This window comes from Canis lupus, chromosome 33 (genome assembly GCF_003254725.2).
Source record: "Canis lupus dingo isolate Sandy chromosome 33, ASM325472v2, whole genome shotgun sequence".
Lineage (NCBI taxonomy): Eukaryota > Metazoa > Chordata > Mammalia > Carnivora > Canidae > Canis > Canis lupus.
In genome coordinates, this window is record NC_064275.1 from 29,936,729 (window position 1) to 29,948,946 (window position 12,218).

The window sequence follows — 12,218 nt, forward strand, 5'->3', positions numbered from 1 at the left end:
CTTTAGTGTATGAAAATGCTGAATCTCACTCATAATAAAAGAAATGCAAAATAAAACTATGCGATACCTTTTTTAAATTATAAAATTGGCAAAGATCAACAAGTTTGATAGTACTATCTGTTGATGAGCATGTGGGGAAAACAAGTACCTTCCTGTATTGCTGATAGTTTAAGTGGTACAACCTTCATAGAAGGTTGGTAAAATTGATTGGTAAAATACACTCCAGTGTCATCTCCTTACCATTTTTCTCTTGCTCAGTCTATATTAGCCACATTTGTGTCCTTGTTCTTCCTCAAGTAAGCCAACACACTTCAGCCCTGGGGGCCTATGCACCTACCTTTCTCTACTATTCATGAAATGCACATCAACTTTTCCTCACCTCCTTCAGGTTTTTACTCAAGTGTCACCTCTAACAGTGAGGCATTCTCTGATTACTATCAAAAAAAGTGGCTCCCAACCCCTCCATCATTCTCTTTTTACCATGCTTTGAATTCCAAGCACTTATCATGTGACATTATTCTATGCATTTATGTTTATTGTCTCTCCTCTCCCACTAGACTGTAACATTGTAAAGACAAGTACTTTGTTGTGTGTACTGCTGCATACCCAGACTCCAGAACAGCACAGGCTCAGCATGTAATAGGTATTCATTAAGTACATACACTGAATGAATGAATGAATGAATGAATGAACCTTTTTGAAGAACAACTTATCAATATCAAAATTTAGACTAGACATACCCAGCAATTCCCCTCTAGGCATTACTTACCGTTTTACAAATGCACAAAATAGAGAATGGTTATTTATGCAGCATTTTTTGTAATAGTGAAAGGAAATACAACCTAAGGTCAACTTTTAAAATATATCATCTACATCTATACAATGGAATACTATGTACATACAGAAGAATCTCTGATTCTAAAAATGTTTTTGCTACCTTTGGCAAATATACATATGGCACATGACCAACTTAAGCCCCTGTTGATACCACTGTTAAGAATGATCCCTTTAGGGCAGCCCGGGGGGCTCAGTGGTTTAGCGCCTGTCTTCGGCCCAGGGCCTGATCCGGAGACCCGGGATTGAGTCCTACTTCGGGCTCCCTGCAGGGAGCCTGCTTCTCCCTCTGCCTGTGTCTCTGCCTCTCCCTCTCTCTCTGACTTTCATGAATCAATAAATAAAATAAAATAAAATAAAATGAATGATCCCTTTAACGGGGCTTTTAATGGTAAAGAGAGAAGGGATGGATAGGTAAAATTGTGACCAGTTTTTACAGGTTTCTGTAATGAGTATTAATCTCCTCCCAGAAAACAAAGAATATCTGCCAATTACATAATACTGTAATAAGAAGAAAGATGTATCTGTATGCATATAACCTGGCTCAACAAAGATCTTCTCTTTCTGGATCGAAACTCACGAATAGGCCTAAGCTGGCAAATGCCTATTATTCATTCATCATGGCTAGATTTCCCTTTTTACAAACAAACCTCTTTATTTATGGGAAGAGCTTTCAGGGTTTTAGCATGCCTTTTAGTACAGGCTTCCTGATCCTGGAGCAGCAGAATTCCCCTGCTGTCTATCAAATGACATCCCCTTGCAGCTGCAGGGCATTCTGTAGGGCTACTCTTCTCCTCCAAAGTTAAGAACACGGAAAACAGTCTTAAATACACATACAGACATAAAGCCTAGAGGATAACCGCCTGGTAACCATATATGCCCTCCGATCTCACCAAAGTATAATTTGCTTACTGTTCCTCAAATAAAATGTTCTAATCCCTATCTGTTTACCACTATCCTCCCTCTCCACCCCATTTCCCCGCCCCTTTTTTTCCTCCCAGTTTCTCTCATCTGGAATTCTATAGAAACTTCTAACCAAACACTACCATTACAAGGGCCAGCCAAAGTCCCCTCTCTCTCTACTTTAGGACAAAGTCTTCCTTGACTGTTCTACCCTATGGTAATCTAGGTTCTGACCCTCTTTAACTTTTATCAAGCATTTGGCTCTTTTTGCTGCCTAATTCTGTTAAATTAGTTTTTCACAAGTTTTTGAGTTATCTTCCAATTAGATTGTAAGCTCCTTAAAGGTTCCTATAGTCTAGGTTTCATATATTCCTCATGCATCTACATAGTAGATACTCTACATGTCCTGGTTTTGTAAAGTAACATGGTCAATCCAAACTTGACCCAACATATACATTTAGTGTTCTTTACATATTTTTCTAGAACCATGTTGATACATTTTTTTTGTATAAACATGGATTTTCTGCTAGCTCAATAAATTCTTTGAGTTCTTGATATCAGAACTCGTCAGCTGACTCTGTGTCCCAGCCACATGACTGCAGTTGTTCATCCTGTGGGAACTCAACTTCGATGTCATAAACGAAATTCGGATCATCCTTCTTCTTCTGATTTTTCTCAAAAAGTTCATCCATGATGCTCTTTCTTTTAGCAAGTTCCTTATCATCTAGTTTGTTCAGGTCTTCCTCAGGATCAATTGTTGTTTCCCGTTTAAATTGTTCCATTGTTTCTGCCAAACTTTGCCCCCATAAGTAACCTCGTAAAAAACTGAATAACTTCTCTAGCTGCCTCAGGGGCACTTGTTCCAGGTAATTCTTGTGTCGTGGATTATTCTTCAATTGTTCAGCAGCTCTGCTGCAATCTAGGAGGGAAAACAAAACCATATACTACACGCAACACATACACCACAAACTACTGAAAGCATTATCTGCTGTTAGAGCCAAGCAGCTAAGTGACTTTTTCAGAATGAATTATTTTGCAGAACTGTAATTATTCCTTTATATCGAGCTTTGAGTGTGTGGGGGTAGGAGGGATGCATTTTTTATTTCCTTGACTTAGTATCACTTTGAGGAGATGTTAAACACTTGTAACTCAAGAAAATATCTGAGATGAAAAGATAGTACTACAGTTTTATTTTTTTATTTTTTTAATTTTTTAAATATTTTTTTTTTATTTATTTATGATAGTCATACAGAGAGAGAGAGAGAGGCAGAGACATAGGCAGAGGGAGAAGGAGAAGCAGGCTCCATGCACCGGGAGCCCGACGTGGGATTCGATCCCGGGTCTCCAGGATCGCGCCCTGGGCCAAAGGCAGGCGCTAAACCGCTGCGCCACCCAGGGTTCCCAGTACTACAGTTTTAGATATTTGTACTGGTACTAAGAAAATATCAAGACTACAAATAAAAAACACATTTGGAGAGAGAAAAGGGAGTCAATATTATTAAATAATGCTATCTCATTTAACTCATCACAATTCCGAAAGGGTGGTATTATCAATTCCCATTTACAGTGAAGCTCACTGACAATAAGTAATTTAGCTGGAACTCACATATTTACCCTGATGGTCATGATTTGAACCAAGGCCTGTACAACTCTGAAGGCCAAGTTACTCCATTATGAGACAAATCATTCGTACTAAGTGATTTAGAGAATATTTAAGATAGGAGGCAAGATAAAACATGAGGTACCTGAAAACTTTGAAAAGTTTCGGACTGGCATGATGCGTTGGCGACTTTTCTCCTTCATTTCATTCTCATAGATTAAGATAATAGCTGGAGGCTGGAACCTAATTCCACATTTCTTGGCAGTGCACATCATTCTCACATACACTTCAGGGTAAATCAGAGGAAATCTGATGAAAATGTGTTAGTCACATAATGACTTCCTGCTAAAGGGGAAAAAAATTTAAGTGTTGGATAAATCACGATCCCCAGTACCCGTCCTCCCCAGCAGATTTGGCTCTAGTCCATCCAGTTCTAGAGATGCATGCTCAGCGTATCAAATTTCAATATTTGAGAGCTACCTGAAAGTTCAGTTTAGCCCTGGGTTATCCTTAGTCTGTTGGATCCCTCGTTCAGTGAGGCATGCAGCTTTGTCCACACATGAGCCTGGAAATGTAGTTCAGTCTGGACCTCTCCATGTACTGCCCTCTTAACCAAAGATTGTACATGTGCCCCTGAGTCAGCCTAAGAATCAACTTTTAGGATCTTTTTTATTTACCAATTAAATGAGTATGTACAAGCATCCTCTATGGCAAGATACTAAGATTATTTAACCTTAAACATTATGTCTTTAGAAGTTTATCAGACCAGGTCTTCTCTGTACTTTCCTAATCATTTTATTCATCAATTTTTAAAAAGATTTTATTTATTTATTCATGCGAGAGAGAGAGAGAGAGAGAGGCAGAGACACAGGCAGAGGGAGAAGCAGGCTCCATGCAGGGAGCCCGATGTGGGACTCGATCCCAAGACCCCGGGATCAACGTCCTGAGTCGAAGGAAGACATTCAACCGCCAAGCCATGCAGGTGTCCCTACTCATCAAGTTTTTTATGATTACTTATTAAATGATTTATCTTTCCTTCTATTCTATATGCCACATGTGGGCAGGGAACATATCCACTGTTCACCAGAATATCCCAGCAAAATACCATACATACTTGTTTAATTTAATGTCCTGGGGCGCCTGGGTGGCTCAGACAGTTGAGCAGCCAGCTCTTGGTTTCAGCTCAGGTCATGGAGCTTAGGTTCAAGCCTGTACTCAGCCGGAGTCTGCTTCTAACCCTCTCCATCCGGCCCTCCCCTCACTCACACAAGACTGCTCTGGCTCTCTCAAGTAAGTAAGTAAATAAATAAATACAATCTTTTAAAATAATTTAATGTACTAATATAAGACACAGCCCATGTATAACCTTTAGGTGTTTATAGGTCTGATAAAAAAAATGCAAACCCATTACAGATTGAACCTCTACATATACAAGGCAATAAGGTTGACATGGTTTTTATTTCAACTTAATTTGTCTCATAATGTTTCTTCAGTTACAAGAAACACAGTTATTTATTTTGTAGTTAATACTTTCTATTCCCTCTTCCTGGTCCCCAATGCCAAAATACACTTAATTATAGGGACTGCTTTAGATGGGACTATGATATCCTCAGGAAAACCTGCAAATGTCAAGGAACCTAGAGGTAAAGCAGCACAGGGTGATGATATCTTCACAAACTTGATTCTGCTAGAGAATTATCAAAGGAACATGGTACATTGGAGAAAACTGGGGACAGGGTCAGGGAGGAGGAGGAGGAGGAAACAAATATAAAATGATCCTTGATTGTTTTTTTCTACACATATAGTTTTTTTTTAGTATACTACTTTTTATATTATACATCTATCTATTGCCTTGTAAATTTAATGACTTACATGATTTTGTCCTCAGATGCTTTACTAATGTGGACATTTCTATGACTGTCAAGTGTTTTGTCCTATGGATATACCATTCGCTCCTTATTGTTAGATGTCAGAATTTTTACTATTAAGAAATTAATTATAGGGGCATCTGGGTGGCTCAGTGGTTGAGCATCTGCCTTTGGCTCAGGTCATGATCTTCGGGTCCTGGAATCGAATCCCCCAGCCAGCTCCCCCGCAGGGAGCCTGCTTTTCCCTCTGCCTGTGTCTCTGTCTCTCTCTCTCTGTGTCTCTCAATAAATAAATAAAATCTTTAAAAAATAAATTAATTATAAAGAACTACTTTTTCAAATTACTGTGCTCTGATCTGATGCAAATGATCCTCCTCCTCTTCTTCCTTCTCTTCCTTCTTCTTCACAACTACTACTCCCACATCATTAAAATCTGGTCTGTTAGTAAGCTTTCTAGGAGATCCCACTGAGCACAATATAAATTCCACAGACTCGAGCAAATGGCTCGATGTATGCAACTGATAACAATGTAGTCTTTTTGGCTACAGAGTCTTTCTTTTTAAAATTTAACTTTTATTTGTATTAATGTTTATATCATATAAAATGTAAACTAATTCTGAGAATTGTAACAAAAAAAAAAACTTGTCCCCTGCCCTCCCTCTCTTTTTTTTTTTTTTTTTAATTTCATAGTCACCTCCTGTTGCTATTGTGGTGACCTCAAATGTTTTTTTTGAATCTTTATTTATTTACGATAGTCACACGGAGGGAGAGAGAGAGAGAGGCAGAGACAGAAGCAGGCTCCATGCACCAGGAGCCCGACGTGGGATTCGATCCTAGGTCTCTAGGATCACGCCCTGGGCCAAAGGCAGGCGCTAAACCGCTGCGCCACCCAGGGATCCCGCCCTCCCTCTTTTAAGAGGCAACCAGTTTCAGTTCTTTTAAGTATTTCTCCCAAAATTTATCTCCGTATTTCTTAACGCCACGTTTATACTGCTATTTTCAGTTTTCCATTGCACCTTCCAACATCTTTCCTCTTTATTATTTATTTATTAATATCTAATTTTTTATCCGACATCTTTCCTCTTTTTTTAAATCAAATCAAATCAATTAATTTATTATTTATTAAAATTTTTTTATCCGCCATCTTTCCTCTTTTTAAAAATTTAATTAATTTATTATTATAAAATTTTTTTTTTTAATCCGACATCTTTCCTCTTGCAGACACCTGTCCTAGCTCCAATCTGCACCTAGGTCTACTTACACATTCAGTTTAACTCATTAAGACGGAGGACCCCTTTCCCCCAACTCCCCGGGCGTCGGTGACCCCATGATTCTGCTAAACACCCACAGCACCGAAAAGTGTACGGATTTCTGCCAACAGAAGGACGATCCTTCTGCCAACTCACGACCCCGCTGGTGCAAGACTGACCTTGCCCTTCAGAGAAGATACGGAACGTGCATCTTCTGCACGGGAGGCTCTTAGGCCGCCGCGAAGGGGCTGCTCCCACCCGAGCGCAGCGCACGGAGCAGCACGGACTTCGACTTTGGGGCCGGCGGAGGCTGGCGCTGCAGGGAGAGGCCGCAGCCGTAGTCCCGGCGACGTGACTGTAAAGCGAATTCCCGCGCCGAAGGGCCGAACCCCAAGTACCTGGAGGCGGCGGCGGGAAACTGCCGGGCCGGCTCGCGGGACGGCGTCGGAGGTCGCGGCCCGCACCGCGGCCCAGGGTCACCGTCAGGGTCCCCGCCCCGCCGGTCGTTCCCACAGCAACAGCGCAGGCGTCCGCCACAGCGCGTGCGCCGGCCCTCGCCCCGCCCCCTGCCGGAAGCCGAGGGGCGGGGCGGCGAGCCAACGCGGCGGGGCTTCCGGCTCCCCGCAGCCCGGGTCCCCCGCAAGTTCCGGGGCTGCGGGAAGCCGCGGACGCCAGGGCCGTAGGCGCGCGGCGCCGTCTTCCGTCCCGGTCGCTCGCTACGCGGCGGCGCGCTCTAGGAGCGGCGGGCGGCGCGCGCAGGCTCCTCCGGCCGCATTTCGTCCCCGCGTGCTCCGTGGGGGAGCGCGTTCTGCGGCGTCCTGGCTGCCAGGGCCGTGGGCGTCCAGGCGGTGGCCTGGCTGCTCCTCTGCGAGGCGGCGGGGCTCTCCGGCACACCGGCCGCCCCCGCCGGAGCCGGTAAGGAAGGGGACGGGGGGGGGTTGCTGGAGGGTCCGCGGGGGGGGACGCGCGCGGGGCTGGAGGGTCCGCGTGGGGGGGGCGGGGCTGGAGGGTCCGCGTGGGGGGGGGGGGCTGGAGGGTCCGCATGGGCGTGACTGGAGGGTCGAGGGGGCGTGGCCGGAGGGTCCGGGGGCGGGGCTGGACGGTCCGCGGGGGTGTGGCCGGAGGGTCCGCGGGGGGCGTGGCTGGAGAGTCCGGGGGCGGGGCTGGAGGGTCCGCGGGGTTGGGGGGACGCGTGCGGGGCTGGAGGGTCCGCGGGGGCGTGGCCGGAGGGTCCGCGGGGGCGTGGCCGGAGGGTCGAGGGGGCGTGGCCGGAGCGTCCGGGGGCGGGGCTGGACGGTCCGCGGGGGGGGGGACGCGTGCGGGGCTGGAGGGTCCGCGTGGGCGTGGCTGGAGGGTCCGCGGGGGCGTGGCCGGAGGGTCCGGGGGCGGGGCTGGAGGGTCCGCGGGGTGGGGGGGACGCGTGCGGGGCTGGAGGGTCCGCGGGGGTGTGGCCGGAGGGTCCGCGGGGGGCGTGGCTGGAGGGTCCGGGGGCGGGGCTGGAGGGTCCGCGGGGTTGGGGGGACTTGTGCGGGGCTGGAGGGTTCGCGGGGGCGTGGCCGGAGGGTCGAGGGGGCGTGGCCGGAGGGTCCGGGGGCGGGGCTGGAGGGCCCGCTGGGGGCAGTACGCGGGGAGCACGCGGGGGCGCTGGAGGCCCCGGGGGGTGCGGGGAGGGGGGCGCCGGAGGCGCCTCGTCCCGCTGTACTTCTCCCGGCCTCCGCGCGGCCCGGGCGCCTGCGGGGTGAGCCCGCGGTGGTCACAAGCCGGCCCGGTGCTTGCCGCCCCCGGAGAGCCGGGCTTCGGGGTTCAGAGGTGGTACTGGCCGCCCTCCACCTGAGCGGTCCTGAAGACCTGCGGCCGTCACGTGTCCGGATGCGTGGAGCCTGGTCCCCAGGGGCCCCCGCAAGGCCACGGAGAAGGCATGGGCAGGGAGGACAACTAGTTTTGTTTTACAAACTTCTTTGGTGCTTCGTTGGACTGGGCTGGAGCTGTTCTATGGCCACAGGCCGGGCAAGCGAGTTGGTGGGTCGCAGTGTGTGCTGGCTGCTGTGGACCAGCCCTCGTGGAGCTTGCAGAGTAGTGGGGACGTGCAGTAGTCGTTACAATCAGGAAAGTCCATACAAATTAGGTAACTTTCTCCATCTGTAGAATGAGGATATTAGACTAGCCAGTCCCTGCTTTTGTCTTCACATTTTAGGTTTCCAAATTTATTTGAAGTATTATGAAGCCAAAGTGAATTTTTAGACAACTGGACTTGGTGCTACGGAAAGACTTCCAGCACTAGCATTTTCTTTTTTTAAGGTTTTATTTATTTATTCATGAGAGACACAGAGAGAGAGGCAGAGACAGAAACAGGCTCCATGCAGGGAGCCCCATGTGGGATTTGATCCCTGGACTCCAGGACCACACCCTGGGTCAAAGGCAGGTGCTAAACCACTGAGCCACCCAGGGATCCCGGCATTTTTTTTTTTTTTTTAAGATTTTATTCATTCATGCATGAGAGACAGAGAGAAAGAGAGAGAGAGAGAGGGGCAGAGACGACACAGGCGGAGGGAGAAGCAGGCCCCATGCAGGGAGCCCGACGTGGGACTGGATCCCAGGACCCCAGGATCACACCCTGGGTTGAAGGTGGCTCTAAACCGCTGAGCCACCCGGGTCTGCCCCAGGACTGACATTTTATGAATAGAAAGAGGTCCATTTCCAGAGCCAGTTCAAGCCACCATAAAGTACTATTTAAGGGGAAAAATCTTTTTAAAAAATTTTTATTTATTCTTGAGAGAGAGAGAGGCAGAGACATAGGCATAGGGGGAACAGGCTCCTGCGGGGGAGCTGGATGTGGGACCCCGTCCCAGGATCCCGACCTGAGCCAAAGGCAGATGCTCAACCACTGAGCCACCCGGGCGTCCTTAAGTGGAAAAATCTCGAAGGTCAATTCAGATGCAACAAATTAATTTTGATAATGGTATTTTGGCTTTAAAAATCATAAGTAATCTATTTGCTCTACTATTTCTAACTTAGTCTTTCTACCACCCCAAGATGAATGTGATTTACTATTCTCTAGTATATGTCCCAATAGAATTTAAGCCTATTAATCTGACCATTTTTTCCTAATTTAATCTATAGCTAGATATAAATCCTTACTCTCCACCCCTATTAAAATTTAACATAATGAAACATCTGGATTTGTACAAGGGCTACCCAAAGTTATTTTTTGGAAATGATTATATATGTTTCTCTGAAGCAAATAAGGGTTTTTTTAAATAGCTAGGAAAGTGAAAATATCTTAGGCTTTAAAACTCTGGTAAATCTTGCTTCTGATGAGTAAGTGTTATGGCCCACAGCCAGTTAGAACTATTTATTAGAGTTTCCTCCTGTGTGCAAATGGCAGTAATATTGCCTACCTATTTTGCTAGTTTATGAAAGTTAAAACACATAAAAGCCCCAAGTAGAGGATTTGTCACATGGTTATCATTTAATAAACATTATTTTTCCATACTTTTTACCTTCCCTTGGATATTGCAGTGTTTTCATTTTCATATCATTTTATTTCAAGGGACTTTTCAGGAATAAATCTAATAGACTTAGCATCACACAGTAGTGTATGATTTTCTTTGTTTGTTTTAATGTTTTTTCCATGTACTTCCTTCTGGCTTTTGAAAATGGAGTAAAGTTCCATAGCAAGACACCTAGCAGAATTGATGGTCATTAGTAGCTGAATCGTGTATTTACTTATTTTGAGAAAGAGAACGTTAAACAGGCTCTACACCCAGTGCAGAGCCTGTTTGGGGTTCATCTCACAACCCTGAGATCGTGACCTGAACCCTATGAAGAGTCAGATGTTTAATTGACTGAGTACCCCTCCCCCCCGCCCCACCCAGCGCCTCTGAATTTTTAATTTTATGATGCTGACATTGGGTGATAGTTTTAATATCTGAATTCTGCATGATGTTAGTACAGTGAGATTTTAGGTTATTCTAAGTTTAAAAGGAATCCTTTGAATCTTTGAAAAGCCTCAAGTTTTTGTTTCTCTGTTTTAAACATTCCCAACATCTTCACAAGGTATAAATGTTCCATCTTCTCAGTTTTACAGGTGTGGATGGTAGGATACAGAAGTTGGCAATATGTATGTGAAACACAGTTTCAGTGAGCTAGGATTAAATCTGAAAATTCCTGTCTTTAGCATTCTGTTCCTTTTGGTGTCCTGGGATCATCTGAATAAAATAGTATGAATGACAAACACTTATATAGAGCTCTTAACTGTGTGATAAACCCTGTTCCCAATGCTTCTACATGTATTAAATTCTCATGACAAGTAGCAGAGAGATAAACTATATGGTCCAAAGTCACATAGCTTTAAGTGACAGAATGGGATTTGAAAGTAGGCAGTTTAACTCCAAAGTCAATGTTCTTAATGCCTATGCTGTATTAGAAATAGCTTTTTAGGTAGCTCAGATTGCTTAAGTTTTAAAAGCCTTTGTTTTGTTTATAGGTTGGTTAGATTTTCCAGGCAAGTAAGGCCTATTCAAACAATTATTTTCTAATTATGTAAATATTCTTTCATTTAAGTGCTTATTTGAATGTAAAAAGTCTTCTGGTTCTTATAGGCAAAAAGGCCACTTGTTCTGAAATTATTTTGAGGCAAGAAGTTTTGAAAGATGGCTTCCACAGGTAAGTTGCCCACTGACTTTTACTTATGTCAGAATACTGTTTCATATAATTTAGGGCAAAAATCAATAACTGGGAAATGGATAAACTGAAAATCTCTTTCTTACAAGTGTTATAAGTGACAGATTTATCATTTGTGGCTCACAGTTTGAAATAATGATTAAAATGACCGTAGAGAAGAGAAAGCAAATGTTTGTTATTTACCGTGTGTAATATCTATCTATCTATCTATCTATCTATCTATCTATTTATCTATCTATCTATTTCCTATATATGGCCAGATTCACTTGAAGTCTATATAGTGAATCATCACTATATAGAAGATTCACTTAATCTTCACAGTGGCTATAATGATATAACTTTCTTGATTTTCACTTGATCTTAGCCAGAAAGCCAAGAAGTGATTGCCTTTTTCGCTTTTCAGATGAGAGAAGTAGGGTTCAGCGAATTTAAATTAGTAGAAATCAGGGTAGAGCTCTGACTCAAATTTATGACTATCATACTCCAAAGCCGTGACCTCACATATTAAGATATTATATCACCCTAAATCACTGTTTCTGATTTATAAGACTTAGTTCCAAATGACCAAGCTGTTTCCAAAATAGATATTATTCTCAGGCAACCCTCTCTAGTCCCCTCCCTCTCTGGGAGCATTGTACTCTATCTTTCATTAAACTTTATTAGCACTCAATAAACCTTGCTTTGCTGCCCACTAAAAAAATAAATAAATATATTCTCAATAATGAATATTTGCCAGTATTGAAGATATTTAAAGGACTGATAAAAAGTCATAGCAACTGTTCTGTAAGAAAACTTCCCAAACTTTGAGTTTTTAAGGTAATTAATTTGAAATGATTCTGATATTTGATTTACAAATTCTGATATATCGATTTTTAAAATTTTGCGTTTTATTTATTTATTTATTTTTATTTATTTATTTATTTATTTTTTTAAATTTTTATTTATTTGTGATAGAGAGAGAGAGAGAGAGAGAGAGGCAGAGACACAGGCAGAGGGAGAAGCAGGCTCCATGCAGGGAGCCCGACGTGGGACTCGATCCCCAGTCTCCAGGATCAGGCTCTGGGCTGCAGGCAGTGCTAA

At 44.2% G+C, this 12,218-nt stretch overlaps 2 protein-coding genes across 5 annotated transcripts in view; one reads left to right on the forward strand and one right to left on the reverse strand.

The window, feature by feature from the left end:
- Positions 1–514: 514 nt before the first annotated feature.
- CEP19 (centrosomal protein 19) lies at positions 515–6,989 on the reverse strand. 4 transcript variants are annotated; one of them, XM_025473989.3, is made up of 3 exons: positions 6,635–6,989; positions 3,483–3,623; positions 515–2,656 (listed from the first exon to the last, which is right to left on the reverse strand). In XM_025473989.3, the coding sequence occupies exons 2-3, from the start codon at positions 3,610–3,612 to the stop codon at positions 2,295–2,297; spliced, it is 492 nt and encodes a 163-aa protein (XP_025329774.1). In that variant the 5' UTR covers positions 3,613–3,623; positions 6,635–6,989; the 3' UTR covers positions 515–2,294. The 4 variants fall into 4 exon arrangements, with proteins under 4 accessions (XP_025329774.1, XP_048961525.1, XP_035565799.1 ...); XM_049105568.1 differs by having other exon boundaries at positions 6,854–6,953; XM_035709906.2 differs by having other exon boundaries at positions 3,483–3,682; positions 6,854–6,946.
- The window catches only part of PIGX (phosphatidylinositol glycan anchor biosynthesis class X), a 29,530-nt gene continuing 22,249 nt past the window's right edge, over positions 4,938–12,218 (forward strand). The window contains exons 1-4 of the mRNA XM_049105490.1: positions 4,938–4,980; positions 6,556–7,370; positions 7,995–8,580; positions 11,057–11,120. Of these exons, the coding sequence (XP_048961447.1) occupies positions 4,938–4,980; positions 6,556–7,370; positions 7,995–8,580; positions 11,057–11,120 (1,508 nt within the window). The remainder of the gene's footprint in view (positions 4,981–6,555; positions 7,371–7,994; positions 8,581–11,056; positions 11,121–12,218) is intronic.

Excerpts from the sequence above, each read along its gene's own strand:
- CEP19 (XM_025473989.3), bottom strand. The coding sequence starts at position 3,612 with ATGATGTGCACTGCCAAGAAATGTGGAATTAGGTTCCAGCCTCCAGCT. Across the intron at positions 2,657-3,482 it reads AAACTTTTCAAAGTTTTCAG|ATTGCAGCAGAGCTGCTGAA; the intron begins GTACCTCATGTT and ends TTTCCCTCCTAG.